Source organism: Chenopodium quinoa, unplaced genomic scaffold (genome assembly GCF_001683475.1).
Source record: "Chenopodium quinoa cultivar QQ74 unplaced genomic scaffold, ASM168347v1, whole genome shotgun sequence".
In the NCBI taxonomy this organism is placed as follows: Eukaryota; Viridiplantae; Streptophyta; class Magnoliopsida; order Caryophyllales; family Amaranthaceae; genus Chenopodium; species Chenopodium quinoa.
In genome coordinates this window covers 3,535,090-3,552,102 of record NW_018742244.1, presented here as the reverse complement: position 1 = coordinate 3,552,102, position 17,013 = coordinate 3,535,090, and the positions used below count along the sequence as shown (strand labels likewise).

At 35.5% G+C, this 17,013-nt stretch overlaps 2 protein-coding genes across 2 annotated transcripts; one reads left to right on the top strand and one right to left on the bottom strand.

Moving 5' to 3' along the window:
• Positions 1–280: 280 nt before the first annotated feature.
• Positions 281–5,925, bottom strand: LOC110682467 (phenylalanine--tRNA ligase, chloroplastic/mitochondrial-like). The gene is made up of 10 exons (XM_021858809.1): positions 5,595–5,925; positions 4,930–5,120; positions 4,142–4,348; positions 3,938–4,055; positions 3,508–3,584; positions 2,939–3,118; positions 2,776–2,820; positions 2,180–2,284; positions 1,168–1,281; positions 281–707 (listed from the first exon to the last, which is right to left on the bottom strand). The coding sequence occupies exons 1-10, from the start codon at positions 5,854–5,856 to the stop codon at positions 657–659; spliced, it is 1,350 nt and encodes a 449-aa protein (XP_021714501.1). The 5' UTR covers positions 5,857–5,925; the 3' UTR covers positions 281–656.
• A 1,963-nt stretch (positions 5,926–7,888) lies between these two features.
• LOC110682445 (polyadenylate-binding protein 2-like) lies at positions 7,889–14,377 on the top strand. The gene is made up of 9 exons (XM_021858791.1): positions 7,889–8,595; positions 10,297–10,415; positions 10,524–11,180; positions 11,356–11,433; positions 11,509–11,598; positions 12,189–12,326; positions 13,234–13,404; positions 13,602–13,808; positions 13,946–14,377. The coding sequence occupies exons 1-9, from the start codon at positions 8,310–8,312 to the stop codon at positions 14,183–14,185; spliced, it is 1,986 nt and encodes a 661-aa protein (XP_021714483.1). The 5' UTR covers positions 7,889–8,309; the 3' UTR covers positions 14,186–14,377.
• The last annotated feature ends 2,636 nt before the right edge of the window (positions 14,378–17,013 follow it).

Genomic DNA, 17,013 nt, shown 5'->3' with positions numbered 1-17,013 from the left:
ACAGAAGGAAAAAAAATGGAAGTATTAGGGGTTTCTATCTCGACAATACCCTCCTTCTTCCCGGACCGTGGAGTAAAACTCAATGCCCAGATTATCTTTTGTTTTCAATTTTACTGATTCAACAGATATCATATATTACCCAGAGTGATGCCTGCCTACTCAAACCACTGGCATATTAACATGATGTATGAAATTCAAATAAGGATCAGTAAGCTACTCAACAGAAACCTAAAGAACGAAAGAAACAAATTACTCTGTAGTCTTTGCACCATTTATGACATATAACAAGAAAAAGGAAAAGGTTAGCCACTCCATGTATTACAATGCATAATATTCAGGTTCAAAAACAGCAGACATCTACAAATAGCAAAGGAAACAGTATTGCTGTAGTCGTGTAGAATACTGATAGGTTCTGTTCAGCAGCAGCAGAATTCCAAAATCATTACCATGTAGAATACTGGTACAACATTATCTACTACTCAATTTAGAATTGATCCTAAGGGTTCTCATGCATGTGTAAAACCACAAAAATTAATAAGCTGAAAGCTACCAATGAATTCTCTTAAGCAAAAAGAACTTATTTCATATATAGATTATACCGAATGAAGAAATTTACAAGGCAGAAATCACAAGCCATAGATCTTGGCGCCACATTCTTATCTTAAAACAACCTTCAACTTATCTTGCACCACCTCTCTCACTTTTGACTGCATAGATAAAATACGAGCGTACTTGATTAGCAAGTGGAAGCGAACTGTCGAATTCAGAGTTCTATTTTTTAGATAGATTGTTACATTAGCTTGACAGCATAAGTTTTTTGTCCTTAACCCTCCCGTTGTATATGAGTAACATCCCTTAGGTGTCTTTGTAATACAACTTCATGAATTATGAGGGAATTGAGATCTAAGGATTTCGTCATCAAAGAAGCCGATCATGTGACAAAGGAGATATTCACTCTTTGAGAGGGATTCAACTTAGCACATCTAAACTCCTCTATCTACAGCTTAATGTTTAAGTATGGTCCTGAAGGCTTAGATTTGGTAGTGCAACAATCATACTATAATTTCCCAACAACCAAATAACACGAGAAAAAAAGGGAAATCTAGGAAGTCATTCCATTTAATAAAAAAAGACATCGTCAAAGATACAACAAGATATAAGATATACCTGTAAGTCATTTATCTCCTCATCTGTAAGAGAACGCTCCATAGATCGATAAGCAATTCGATAACAGTGACTAGTCATGCCTTTCTTATTGGTAAAATTATCAATCAATTGCACCTGAAAAGAAAAAATAATTTAACATATCAATATTACATTACCATAACCTAATTTCATAAGCAAAAAGAGCTTTACCCCTTCCTACACACAAAAGTAAATAAATAAATAAAAGAGAGAGAGAAAGACTGAGCCTCTGAGGTGATAGAAACAGATTAATATGTAGTAGAAAACATTTTAATGAGAATAATGTCACATCATGCATGCCCTCTGCAAATGTTTTGACTAATGTACATTGTATATTCAACACAAGCATGTGTACTTATTCCAAAATTTTCATTATCAATTATTACCATTTTCAGAGGTAATAAAGAGTGGTTATGAAAACTCAGGAAGAAAAAAAATATGTTGATGAAGATTCATAACCATGTTCATCCAAATGGGAATATCCATGGATATAATACACAAACTCATTCATTAACACAATATACAACCTTGTAGCAAACAAGCAATAAATTACTTACTCCATTTCTTTTTAGTTGAGAAGTTTTGACTTTTTGACTTTTTGCATTATTCACAGTTTCACACTCACTTTTGACTGTCTTTTGTGATTTACACACAAAGAGAAACATACATATAGGATCTTGTTAAATCTTCTTGATACATAATTTTAGACTAACAAATATATAAAATTCTTAATGGTTTATAATTAAAGATATCAATGGCTAAAGTTATGTATTGGCAACTGTGACTAAAGAAACACATCAACAAAAAAGAATATTTCCCGGGAATTCCCAAAGGTGAAACAAAAATTACCAAATTATAAATCCACTATATGAAATAGACAATAAAACATTGGGTTAACCAGCCATCTTTACAGCAGAGGGGCAAAAATGCTAGCTAGTCAGTAGAAACTAAAATGAAAGGGATAATAAATCTTGAAAATATGAGATGGATGTACCTCTTCCACAAGATCTCCTGCAATGCCTCGGACCACTTCACATAAGTTGTTCTCGGTAAATGACTCATTTATCCAAAAACTCATGTCTTTGTAGCAAGGAGGGAACTACAGATACAAAATTATTACTGTTCAGGCATCAGAAAAAGCAGTTCCTTGAAACAATAATAATAATACACACCATTTTACTGCTTAGAGAAAAATAAAATGAAAACACCAAAGCAAGAAAAAAAAAAGCATAGCATTCTTTAAAGCCTCATAAAAAACAAAATGAATCTTAATTTTTACAGAAATGACTTTTATGTAGAATCCTGAAAGGTTTTTTCCCCTTTAATTGTTTAAATAACTTCAAGGAGTTTAATTTCCAAAGCCTTAACCTCAAGGCTTCCAAACACCTGCTTTGAAGCATATGCCAATTTTTTTCTCACACATTTATTCTGCTTTTCCCTTAACAGTGAGGAACCAGCTTTAAAATGCACATCAATTTTCCATGACAATTCTTTCACCAAGAAAAATGAAATTTTACATCAGCATATGCCACATCTAGTATATTTTGACTGAAAAAAACACATAAATTTCAAATTTTCCAGCTACATTACCTTTGAAAATGGCTTAAACTTGACACCAAGCTGGCCTTTAGTGAACTGTACAATTTATACCCAGTCAGAACAACAAAATTACAAACGAACAAAGGATAGAGCTTTAACATTGACAGTGAAATTCACAGTGAGAAAAAAATATGCACTGGGGATCTGGTGACACCTGAGAAGTAAAACGCTCATCATTTGACCAGAAAAGTCGAATATCAGGTATGTCAAATAAGACCATTGCTAGCCTCTCTAATCCCAATCCAAAAGCCCAAGCATAGTTTTCTGTTTTCCCACTTCTCTTTAGTATCTCTCGCTCCATTACTCCACAGCCCAACACTTCCAGCCACTTTTCCTGTCCAAAATAATCACGAAAACAGATGCAAATTCAATAACATAGAATCCATAAACTCATTAGAGCAAAATACCACCAGTCAAACACAAAGAAGAAATTCAAGTAATTATCAATGCATTTCCTACAGCAGGTCATGCATTTGAAATTTGTATCCATGGTGGAGGGTATAGGAGAAAGCGGTTGCAGTGTAAGACTTTCTAGGGTTTGGATAACATCCTATTGCATCTAGGACTATTGGTCCATAGAAAAAGAGCATACAACCATTGCAAGCTTTGCAGCAGCATCTACAGCAAAAGGCTCTCTATTGCAGTGTTTCCAGAACTAAATTGCAGGCTCAAAGAACAAGTATTTTATAATCAAAGATATATGAAAAGGACAATTATCTATACCTGGAAAAATATTTCAAGTTCAAATGATGGACTGGTGAACGGAAAATAAGTATCAACCCACCGCATCTCAACAGCACCTGCACAAAAAGAAGATGAATCAGCAGAACAGCTAGAAGTAGTTCCTCTAAAACATCAACCCCCAAAGAAACTAAGGATAATAGAGAAATTCAGAAAAATGAATGTGATGATAAACTGCAACCTGTATAGTCTAGGAGGCAGAGATGGAAGAAGTAAATTATGAACATTATAACAAGGAATTGTAGATCATTCACCTAGCAGCTTCAGTGGGTTATATAACGTTCAAAAGTCCATCATTAACATAACATTCCAATCAAAGCTGCAACATGTAGTTTGATTACTCCCATCATGCATGTATCTCACTAGATTTAATATAACACTCGTGATGAAATAACAATTTGTGTATATTTACCAAATAAGTGGCGTGCCAACCCCTCCAGACATGTCTTTAAATCCTGAGCTGTATACGTTGTAGCATCCAGACCAGATGACTCCCAATCTTCTGGGGAAAATACACGAACACCTTCCATCTGTTACCATAGTACATAAAAATATGTGAAGTAACTCAATAAGCCAGTAGGAAACCCGTAAATTTAAGACCACAGAAAAAAGAAACCTGATGGAACACTGGATAGTGGGTAGAGTCAATAGAGTCTCTGCGATAGACATCTCCTGTTACAAGGAAATGAGTGTGTCCACTCCTCAATATTTCAGCTTGATGAGCACTTGTATGACACCTCAAAACAGTTTGGGAGTCAACATAGTACGTATCATTATAACTCCTGCTAACATGATCAGCAGGAACCAAGACATCATCAAAATTCTGCAAGGACAGATTCTAACATTATAAAGAAGCATAGTGTGCAGCTCGAAGCTATAGAAGGAAATAAATAAATGGAGAAGTCAGAATAAAGCAAAGAAACCAGCACAACAATGAATCGCCACAGCAAAAACTCAGCTTTAGTAATCTTGCTCATAGCTATCTCATCTTTAACCTTAATGTGCATAGTCATTTAGAATGATCCGGTACTGACAGCCTAACTTTCCAGTATACTTATACTGCCTAGCTTGGCCCTCATAACAACATAGCCTCCCCATGTTTAAGTCTGACAAAGCTCCATTGCATGCAATTAATCCAAATATGAAGTAACTTTTTTAGGGGGTGGGGGGTTAGGGGAAAGTGAGCTCAAATCAACACATATACACATTTGAACAGGGATATAGATAACCCGCCTTTTACACTAAACAGCCCTGCTTAACCTTGCATGGAGTGTAACAACAGCGCTTTCACATGAACCAAAACACGAAATCATGACTACATAATGAATAACATAGGCAAGCGTATAATAAGGCAAATCATGCAAAAAAAACTTGCCAATGAACGGATTAAGGTTAAGGGTATACCGCTTTCACGGGAACAATTGGACAAAGATCTTCGAACTTTTCAAATTTGTTGGAATAATTCGTATCGAAATAATCATATATTGCATTCTTCAATATGCCAAGTGGATGTTGATCCCTCCTATGTAGTTGCATCCCAAGTTTTGTGAAGATTGTATCAGGGACATTGTTTGTGGGATCATCGCGCACCACGTCTGAATCCCCGTCGGATAGAACAGTAAGAACAACAAAAATGACGAAAAAATGAACCTTCAATCATATGACAATCACTTTCATTCTTTTGTATATTAACATCTATACATGTAGTTCCATTCTTTACTACATTCCCATGTAAAGCAACCAAATTCTTCAATAGAGTACAGACTCCACAATTCAATTGCATATAATTTGTTCAGCAATTATTACTTCCTTCTAAAAGACTAAAACCCCATGAAAAATTAACACAATAAATCACCATATAATATATATATATAAAGGATTATAAACCAAATTACACACCAAAAAAGCAGATTACCAATTACCCAAGTTCAATATATCTCATGATGTCATACCCTAATTCAAATTACAGCAATTCCCCACCCAAAAAATATAAAAAACAGAAAATCCCAAAATTAGAAAAGATCAATTGAACTCAAAAAAGAAGTAATTTTGAGAAGTGGGTAATTGACCTTCTTTGGAAATCTTAACGCCGCCGAGCTCAACAGCAGATGCCGCCATTACAGGTTGCCGCCATTTCTTGGTGCGAAGATTGTCGGAAGAAACGGCGGAAGAGGTGGAGAAAGCGAAGGCGGCGACACGATTTCTGGAGAGAAAGAGTGAAGGTTTAGAAAGGAAGATGGTGGAGTGAGCAAGGGAGATTGCAGCAGCCATTGCTGCAGTTGTATGAGTAGCAGCACACAGTTTTCTTAGGCATATTGACTGGATAAGCATTTTTATCAGATGGGTTTATGGTTGAAAGGTTGATGGTGAAATTTGTCAAACTGACAGTGTTTTTGGGGTTTTGGGGGGTGATTATGAATTAATATTGCACTAATCTATTCCCCTTTGTTTAGTTATTTTTACGGATTAAAACTTAATTTGTTAACGACTACGAGTGCATAATTGTTGAATCTCTATTACAGTACATTATTAACTCGGGATTGTGCTTACTTGTAAAATAATTTAAATACAGTGTATTTTTGAGGAATTTTTTACCTTAATTAATTTGAGTCATCAACAACTTTTTTTTTTCTTTTTTGACGGGAGTCATCAACAACTTTAATAACACAATGTTGGTAGTATATTATGTCAAGATAGTACCTTCTAAATCCTAATAATGAAATAATATCGATACCAACAAGTCAATATTGCATTTGTTGGTACGACTGCTGAATAAGTATTTTTGTATCATGACCATCTAAAGTATAATTTAATACCAACGCGTGTGATTAGAGTATTCATGACTCAAATTCTTATAGGTAGATAATTCCTCGTACTTTTTCATGTACGTTTTTGAAATTGAAATGTTAATTAATTATGTATCATCTCACATTTTGAAATTAAATCACGCATCGTATACATTTAGGTCTTCCATAGATGATTTAAACATAGTTTTATTAAGCATTTTTTGTTTGTTCATTGAATTTGAACCAAACTTGAATTCAAGTCGAGCTTGGACTGAGTTTTGATCGAGTTAAGTATCGAATAATTTGTGAGCACGCTCGTCTCGTTAACACCTTATTACTCGTGCATTTTAAACATGTAAACAACAAAGTCTAAGTAGCATAATATTGTTAATGAACTCAAGGCATTGTCCTCTTATTTTATTTAGTATGGTGATTTAGCGTGCTCCTAATATCAAGTGGATTATTTGTCTTTGAGAAATTTGTGCCTAGATGATAATGAGCTTGCTTAATTATAAAAAGCAACATGGTTGAAAAAGAGTGACTAAAAAGATTTTCTACCTATTATTATCAATTGAATATTAAACTTTCACATCAGCAAAATTACATGTGACACCCATGCAACTCAAGTAGTTCTTAACACACTTCTTTCGGGATTTATTTCCTCTAGTTACTTGCGAACCCTTTTATCATACAAATTTGCCACTGATGCATATAAAATCTCCAATTGTTCATACATGATACATCATTTAGGCAGATAATCGAAAGCAACTATATTGATTCAAAACATGACTTAAAAGGTGTGTAACTCCTTAATATCAGTTGATAAAGTATTTTACGCAAACAAACTTATATCCTTATACTCAAATTTGTTTTGTTAAGATACCTTGTTGACACAATTACGCTCATACAATTAAAGTAGTCCTTAATAAACTTCTTTCGAAATTTATTTCCTTTAGTTACTTGTGAGCTCCTTCATCATACAAAGATTTGCCACCAACACATATAAAAGCGCCAACTGTGAGCTATCACGTACATGGTTAAATCATCTAGACCGATATTTGAAAGCGATTATATTGATTCATGACTTGAAAGATTTGTAACTCCGTAATATAAGTTGATAAAGCATTTTACGCAAACAAACTTAGATATTACACCATGATCTACCTTGTTCATATATATTAGTACTTTTTACTTGGTACATTTTAACAATTCAACATCCCCCTAATTTGACTTTAAATCAAGTAGAAGAATGGTCAATCCATCTTGCCGACCTTTACAAAAAAAAAAATTCCATGCCACCATGGCTTGTCAGCAAATGGGCAACATTCCCAAATTTCAACTGTCAAAACACTCCAAAACCTCATTACCAAAAAACTAATTAAACAAACAAAAAAAAAAAACTTAAAAGTTTCTTGAAAGTTCAAAAAAAAAAAAAAAAAAGTGACCACGTCAGCAAAACACCGGACCCCACGTACCCTCAAAATCTACGGCTCAAATCCCATCTCACAAACAAATCCTACGGTCAAAAACATCTTCTTCCTCTCTATTTATTCAAGAAAACAAACCCTTAGTTTTCTCTCTCTAAAACCAGTTGCTTACTTTCTCTCTCTTAAAGTTTCTTATTTTCTCTCTCTTCCGTCGTCGCCGCCGTCGTTTCCGGCGGCGCGATCCTCTATCTCCGGCGAACTCCGCCCTAATTACCCTCATTTCCACCCTTCCCTCTCCTCTCTTTATCTCTCTTAATCTTAAAAAATCGAAAAAAAAGTTATTAGAAATTACCCAGAAAAAAAACCTAAAAAAATTTCGTGTTAATCTTGAAAAAAACAAAAATTTATTTTGTTGTGTTTGATTTGTTGCCGAATAATCAGAGGAGAGGGAAGTGGTTTATATAAAAAACCGAAAAAAATTGAAAATTTTGAAAAACGAAAAAAGCCCTTAATTTATTTTTGTCCTTCTCTCCTAAATTTTAGGTTTTAGGGTTTTTAGGAGTGAGAAAAAATGGCTCAACCTCAGGTTCAAGCGAATGGCGGGGCTCCGGCGGCTACTGCGGCCGCAGTAGGCGGTAGTGCGGCGGCTCCTGCTGGTGGGGCTGCTGCGGCGGCTGCGGGACAGTTCGTTACGACGTCGTTGTATGTGGGTGATTTGGATGTGAATGTGAGTGATTCACAGCTGTATGATGTGTTCAATCAACTGGGTCAGGTGGTTTCGGTTAGGGTTTGCAGGGATTTGGCAACTCGTCGATCACTTGGTTATGGTTATGTCAATTATGCTAACCCACAAGATGGTTAGTTGCTTTCTTAATTTTTATGTGTTTATTTTCCCAATTTTTTTATGATAAATTTGTTTATTTTTGGTTGAATTTTGTGTAATTTGAACTGTAGTTTTGTTAGATTTTGATGGGGTTGTTAGATTTTAGAGAGTTATTGATTGATTGGTGTTTGTGTGCTTGATGATGATGAGTTGGATTGTTGTTTTGACCTTTTGAATCAGTGCATGTCGATTTAGAAATGGTCTTAGATGGGGTTAATGTCAAGTACTCAAGGGAAAGGATTGCGTTTGAGCTGTTAATTGGATTGGAATTGCTCGGTCACATTGACTATGAATAAGTTATATTGGGTTGAATATGGTTTTCGTTCTGTCAGTTTGATGGAAAATCGTCTGGCATTGACTGTGAACAATCTGCAACTTGTTGACTGAAGTTTCTGTTTTAGAGGTAGAATTGTGTGAGCTGATTTGCATATGAAGTGACATTAATTAGTTCAATAATTGGGTGACCTGAATTTAAAAAAGTGAATTTCATCTTTTAGTGGTGTAGCACGATTGTGGTTTTTCTTCAAGGAAAGTCTATACACGGGGATTATTGTAAGGGGGTCTAGGGTGATCTTCTACATGTAGCCTTGAGGATTCTTAGGAATTTGTTGTATTCACACAAGAATTGTTCAAAGTTTGTCAATCAATTGAATTGAAAATCCATGTAAATTGTGTGGAATTGGCTGGCAAAAATATTTTTACACTTTAGAAGGCTGGATTGTGGTAGGGTGAGTAACCTTGGTGCTGATGATGGTCGATAGAATGGATTAGCATCTGTTGTGCATACTAATTGACAGTGACCATGGATTGACCTTGCTTGTGGCAATTAGAATTTCAGGAGGAAAGGAGAAAATGTTAGGCATCGTGTTGAAGTGTAGCATTGTGGTTCATGGTATAGATATGGATTGGCCCAAGTCGCATATAGTTTGACTTTCTGTCAACATTATTTAGTACTGAAAGAAGTATTTGAAAGGTAACTCTTAGGCGTTTGGAGAACAAGACCTTTTTTTTATAGTGCAGATAACATATTGTGGCATTCAATGTAGTTTGCTTTGTCAGAGGTTCAAATTTTAGGTGTATTTCTGTTGATGTGAGAATTCTGAGGAATGGTTTATTTTTATAATTATTTTAACTTCTTATTAATTAATATTTCAGCAATGGGAAGAAATAAGTATAATTTCACTTAAAGGTTATGCTGTTCGATGTATGAATATAGGAAAAGAAGGTTCGCTTATAATTTGAGGATAGCTCGATGAATTTTCTGATTTTAAACAGTTAGATGCTATTGTTGTAAATGTTAATCTTTTCTATATTTTTTTATTTTTATTTTTGTGTTTACCGATGTTTTACAGGTTTTTTCGAACTCTGCATGTTTTATTTAACTATTGACTTGTTTAGAGTTGAATTAACATGCTTGAGGTTTGGTATTAATTGCTCAGAATTTTGTATGGTGTAATATAATCTAGTGGATTTGTGAAATTCACTCTTTCAATCTTTATAGATAGGTTTAGCTATTGAGATTTTAAATATTTTAGGTTTTGAAACAATTTTACGTTTATTGGTTTGGATTGTTAGAATGAGTATTTTTTATTAATTTGAATTTTCAAATTGATTGGAGATTTTGCATTTATCTTTAAAATGTGTTTAACTTCCCATTGTTGCATATTCTTTTCAGCTGCAAGAGCGATAGATGTCCTGAACTTCACTCCTCTCAACAGCAGGCCTATCAGGATAATGTATTCTCACCGTGATCCTAGTGTCCGTAAAAGTGGGGCTGGAAACATTTTTATTAAGGTAATGGTTCCTCTATATCATACAAGGGGTCTTTTTATTTTCATTTGTTCACCTTTCCAGCTTTCTTCATTTCGGTTTTGTCTTATCTTTATTTTTCTTCCTACTCAGAATTTGGATAAGGCCATAGACAACAAAGCATTGTATGATACCTTTTCTACTTTTGGGACCATCCTGTCTTGCAAGATTGCTACTGATTCATCTGGGCAGTCAAAAGGACATGGTTTTGTGCAGTATGAGACTGAGGAGTCGGCTCAAAAAGCCATAGAGAAGCTGAATGGCATGCTGTTGAATGACAAGCAAGTCTATGTGGGCCCTTTTCAGCGAAGGCAAGAAAGAGAAAATGCCGTTGACAAGGCCAAATTCACTAATGTTTTTGTGAAAAATCTTGCAGAGGCAACCTCAGATGATGTCATGAATAAGATTTTTAGTCAATATGGGAAAATTACGAGTGCTGTTGTGATGCGTGATGCAGATGGAAAGTCAAAATGCTTTGGGTTTGTCAACTTTGAAAATGCAGATGATGCTGCCATTGCTGTGGAGGCTCTTAATGGGCAGACAGTTGATGATAAGGAATGGTATGTTGGTAAAGCCCAGAAAAAGTCAGAAAGGGAAGCTGAGCTGAAAAATCAATTTGAGCAGAGTATGAAAGAGGTGGTGGACCAATATCAAGGAAAAAACCTGTACATTAAAAATTTGGATGATACCATTGACGATGACAAACTCAAAGAAGCATTTGCTCCATATGGCACAATTACTTCATGCAAGGTGAGTTGTGTGCATCTGTGACTTGTGTACTTCATCACTAAAGTCTTCAGATGCCTTGTTAACATTTATTTACTTGTTAAAATCATGTATAGAAGCTTAAGTAGGTCTGGTCGAACTTGCTCTTATTTCTACGTGTTTAATTTTAGTCATTTGTATTTGGTCTATATTTATGCAGATAATGCGAGATCCTACTGGTGTAAGCAAGGGATCAGGCTTTGTTGCATTTTCGACTGCTGAAGAGGCATCTCGAGCTGTAAGTTGTCGATGTGTGTTTTTGATGTAAATATTGTTTTAATGGTCCATTTATCACCTGTGTTTTTTTTGTCAGTTGTTGGAGATGAATGGAAAGATGCTTGTTAGCAAGCCTCTTTATGTTGCCCTTGCACAACGTAAGGAAGACAGAAGAGCAAGGCTGCAGGTATGGATCTTGGTGTTTGCATGTTGGGGCAGAATTATAAATTATTTTATGGGGGACCGAATTTTCATTTTACTTTATAGGGCGACCAAGTAAAACTCTTCACTTATTTCCAAATTTCTTGATGTTTTATTAAAACTCTCTTCAGACCCCCTGTAGAGGCACAGACTCAAGACTTTGGTGTGTGTGTGTTTCCCCCTCGAAGTTGGAAAGAAAAAAAAATAGGGATGATATATAATGGGAGGGAAGAGAATTGGAGTGATCCGTTTTCTATCTCCTCAGACTAGATAGGAGGGAATTGCAAGTATTTGTTTAAGAAGGTTAAGCAAATTAGCCTACCCATGCTTCTACACATTGGAATGGTTGGGATAGCCACCTCTTCCCCCTCTTTGTCTGATTCTATGTTTTTTCGTTGTTATCCATTCATGTGCCTTTATGTATTTGTGTGTGTGACTAGGCAAGCTGGGCTTATGCTTGCGTTAAGTTTAAGTGTATCTTGCTATCTTTGAGAGAGAGAGAGAGATAAGAGATTTTAGTTTTGATTCTGTGGAAGTTTTATTCATCTTACCAATATCACATTGATTTTTGTACAGGCCCAATTCTCTCAAATGCGCCCTGTTGCTATGCCACCATCTGTTGGTCCCAGAATATCAGTCTATCCTCCTGGTGGTCCTGGGCTTGGGCAGCAGATGTATTATGGGCAAGGACCTCCTGCTATGCTTCCACATCAGGTGATTGCTAATTTATCCTCTTTACAATCTTACATACCTTTGTTTTTTCTTTCTATGGGCCTGTAGTAAGATTTTTATCCAGTACCATATTACCATCGCATTAATCACTTAGTTTTTTGATAAATTTGAAACATTTTATTATTAACTCTTATTGGCATCCCTTGGAATGGGTATATTCATCTTTTCGGACATAATTTATAAGAATGCCTAGTAGTTTCATGGTGCAACTGCGTTTTACGATCATTGTTTGTTTTCTTTTATAAAAATTATAACCGTATATCGGGTCCAACTTGGATTCTGTATCCTATCCCTCCGGAATGGAGGGTTGGATGGCCGAGTCCAAGCATCCTAGTTATACATGGGTTTTTACTTATTCGAGTGTAACAAATTTATGCTCATATGAGCAAATTTTGTATTTTCTTGCCAAATGAGGACATTCTTTGGCTGTGATATGGGGTGTTCCTTCACGTCTAGATATATAATGGAGGGACTCCTCTGGACCAAATTTGGTGCTGTTGCTTGGTTATACTGTGCCTTCCCATAATAATTTAGCTTGATAATCTTTGCTGTGTATTTGTTTCATTCCTATCCTGATGGGATGCTGTTAACAAGTAAAGCGTATTCAGTTCTGCTTTCTGCACCAGCAGGTTCTAAATTTGGGTACGGGGGTGGTCTAGTACTCTAGTGTCTTCTAGTTTGTTGTTTTTTGGAATTGTGAATTTATGTGCATTTTCTGCCTTTACCATAGGTCACTTGAATGTTGAAGCTCTTTCTTTTCTTCTTATTTGATATTTTGGTTTAGTTACTCTTATTGCTGTAAACTTACTGATATTTTCCTGTCTACTTATCACTATAGTATTAATTATTTTCTAATGAATTTTGTTTTTAATTCCTATTGCTCCATCAGCCTGCATTTGGATACCAGCATCAAATGATGCCTGGTTTGAGAGGTGCTCCGGTGCCAAATTTCTTTATGCCAATGGTTCAGCAAGGGCAGCAGGGTCCACGCCCTGGTGGCAGACGTGCAGGCGGTGGTCCAGTCCAGCAACCTCAGCAGCCCATTATGATGCAGCAGCAGGTCTTATTTGCATTTGATCTGTAGTCTATTTGTATTTGTACTTTCTACCTACTTGATATTAATTTTAACTTGCAAACTTGTCTACCACCTTTTCACTGTTCTTATTAACTTATTAAAGACTCTTCAATCTTAAGTCTTATTATGATTTCTGTTCAAAAAAAAGTCTTATTATGATCTTGTATTTTCTTCCATACTAGATGATGCCAAGGGGACGTTATCATCGTTATCCCCCTGCTCGTCCACTGCCAGATGCTCCTATCCCTGGTGTCACTGGAGGAGTGCTTCCTGGTGGCCAATTTGATATGGGTGGCATGCAAATGCGTGAATCTGCGATGTCTCCAACTGTTCCTGTCGGCACATTGGCTACTTTGCTTGCTAATGCTACTCCTGAGCATCAGAGGCTTGTAAGTCTTCTGCGACAGCTAATACCTCCTTTTCTTATGATTTTGACTTGTACCTCTACTTTGTTTCACTTTTTCAATAGTTTTAAAATTTTATTTATTGAAGTTTCTGATTAATCTTTGTTTTTGTTCAATCTAAGCTCTTGGGAGAGAATCTGTATCCATTGGTGGAGCAGCTGGAGCCAGATATGGCAGCTAAAGTGACTGGGATGCTGCTGGAGATGGATCAGACTGAAGTCCTGCATTTGTTGGAGTCTCCAGATGCGCTGAAGGCCAAGGTTGCCGAAGCAATGGAAGTCTTAAGGAATGTTACCCAGCAGCAGCCTAGCAACCCTGCTGATCAGCTTGCTGCCATGTCACTGAATGACAACATCTCTTAAGGGCAATGAGCCAAATTACTGATTCAGAAACTAGAACTGAGTTTGATTTCATGTTTTGGGATTCGAGAAACCTGCTTGTGTGCTGTTGAACTGAGATTTCTGGTTGTTGACGGTCTTGATTACCTGTTAAAATTTTCTAGACAAAGTTTGCTTCTACTCTTGAGCTGTTTGACGACAAAGTATTGCTCTTTATGCTCTGTTTTTTACTGTCGAAATTATCTACCCTTTTCTAAACTTAAAATTGATTGGCGGGTTGTAGCTAGAGCTGTCAATTTGGGTAAACGGGTTGAATTTTGGTCGGGTAAGAGTGGGTCGGGTTAACTTCGATGCGGGTTGGGTTTGGGTTGGGTCATACTTGAGTCGGGTCGCGTCGGGTCATATTTCTTATCGGGTTGGGTTGGGTTTAGGTCGGGTTAATAACAAGTCGGGTTACATTCGGGTCGGGTGAACAATAGGTCGGGTTTATTTCGGGTTTTAATGGGTTAAAACGGGTTAGGGTAATTCTTGGGTTCGGTTTAAGTCAATAATTTGCGGTGTAGAAGCAGATCGGGTTATTCTCAGGTGCAAGTCAATAATTTGCGGGTTAAAGTCAGGTCGTGTCATTTCCAAGTCGGGTCATTCTCGGATGAGTTAAACGGGATTAAAATCGGATCAGGTCGTGTCATTTCCAAGTCAATAATATTAACATATGGAAATAATACATATGTTAATATTATCAGGTCGTGTCATTTCCAAGTCAATAATTTTATCAATCAAACTCAAGAATAATATTAACATGATAAACACTACTTTTTCATCAAAATCGGATGAGTTCAGAACTTGATCGGGATTAAAACGGGATTAATTTTAACGAACGAAAATCTAAAAATTAAAACCCGAATTTAAGTGTTCAAAATAATCTGGAATTAAGTTAAATTAATCATTAGTTATAATCACCAAAATTTCAAAACATCATTACTATAAAAGCCCTAAATCAATTGTTCATAAAACCCCTAAAATCATTATTTTCAATAATTAAAAACCCTAGGTTATAAAATTTACAAAATCTGAAAATTATGACACTTATAAAATATGAAATTATAAAGTTTAATCATCAAAATACAATTTGATACTAATTAAATTAATTTCAAACAATAAAATCAAAACCCATAAATCAATAATTATAATTACACAAATTAATTAAACTAAGGAGAAAGAAAATAAGAATAACCTTTTTGTATGGAAATTTTTTGGGGATTCATGGGCTATTTATAGGAGAGAATTGTAGGGTAAATAGGAAGATTGGGCCTCATAAAAATAATGGGTCGATTAATTAAACGAATGGGTTAGATTTGTGTGATTGGACATAAATTGTAGAATAAAGGTACATAAAATAATTTGTTCAAATATTAATAATTTGAAACTTTTGAAATTAAATTATGAAAAATAACAAATAAATATTATAAATAAAATAAATTTTCATTTATAAAATATTTAAAAATACGGGGGATTACATTGTTTAAATGCAAATTGGATAGTTCCACCCACCTAATTTGAATACCGGAGGATATAAGGAACTATGGTGAACATTTCGACAATTTTTATTTTCGGGCGAAAAAATATTAAAAAATTCCAAAATTGAAGGCTAATATCCACACTTTTTGAAATTTTTTTGAGGTTTCGGGGCCTGGTGTTGAAAAGTTTTGAGATTTTAGGGGATTCATCTCGGGGTCATATAATACTATTTTAAACCATAAATGATCATTATATGTTGTTATAAATATTCGTGGTAGACTTGAATTAATGAAATCGGTGCAAGTTGTAAATTAGTAAATTGGCTGTTTAAAGGCAAATTGGATGGTTTCATACACCCAATTGGACTCCTAGAGGGTATTAGGGACCATGGTAAACATTCAACAATTTTTATTTTAGAGCGAAAAAAAGTCAATAAATTCTTAAATTAAAGGCTAATATCCACGTTTTTTGAGAAATTTCGAATGTTTCGGGGCCAGGTGTCGAAAAGAAATGAGATTTTATTAGATGCATTTCGTCATAAATGTTCGTGGTAGGCTTGAGTTAATGAAATAAGTGCAAGTTATAAACTGGTTGATTGGTTGTTTAAATGCAAATTAGATGGTTCCACCCACCTAATTGGAATACCGGAGGGTATTAGGAACTTTGGTTAGCATTTTGACAATTTTTATTTTCGGGTGAAAAAATATCAAAAAATTCCAAAATTGAAGGCTAATATCTACGCTTTTAGAGAAAATTTTGAGGTTTTGGGGCCCGGTGTTGAAAAGTTTTGAGATTTTAGGAGATATATCACGGGGTCATGTAAACCATAAATGATCATTATATGTTGTTATAAATGTTCGTGGTAGTCTTGAGTTAATGATATCGGTGCAAGTTTTAAACCGATAAATTGGTCGTTTAAAGGCAAATTAGATGGTTCCACCCACCCAATTGGACTCTCGGAGGGTATTAGGGACGATGGTCAACATTTCGGCAATTTTTATTTTCAGGCAAAAAAAAGTCAAAAAATTCCAAAATTGAAGACTAATATCCACGCTTTTTGAGAAATTTTGGAGGTTTCTGGATCAGGTGTCGAAAAGGCTTGAGATTTAAGGAGATACATCTCGAGGTTTTATAATGGCGTTTGGAACCGTATATGATCATTATATCACTAGTAGAAAAATAGCAAAGGACACCGGTTCATACCCGGCTTAAGGCACCGGTTTGAACCGGGGCCAATGTGGGGGGTGCCAATTACCCCCCTTTTTGGCACCGGTTCAAAACCGGTGCCTTAAATAGTTCCGCGAAATATTATTTTTTAGTGGCAGCTCTTTTAG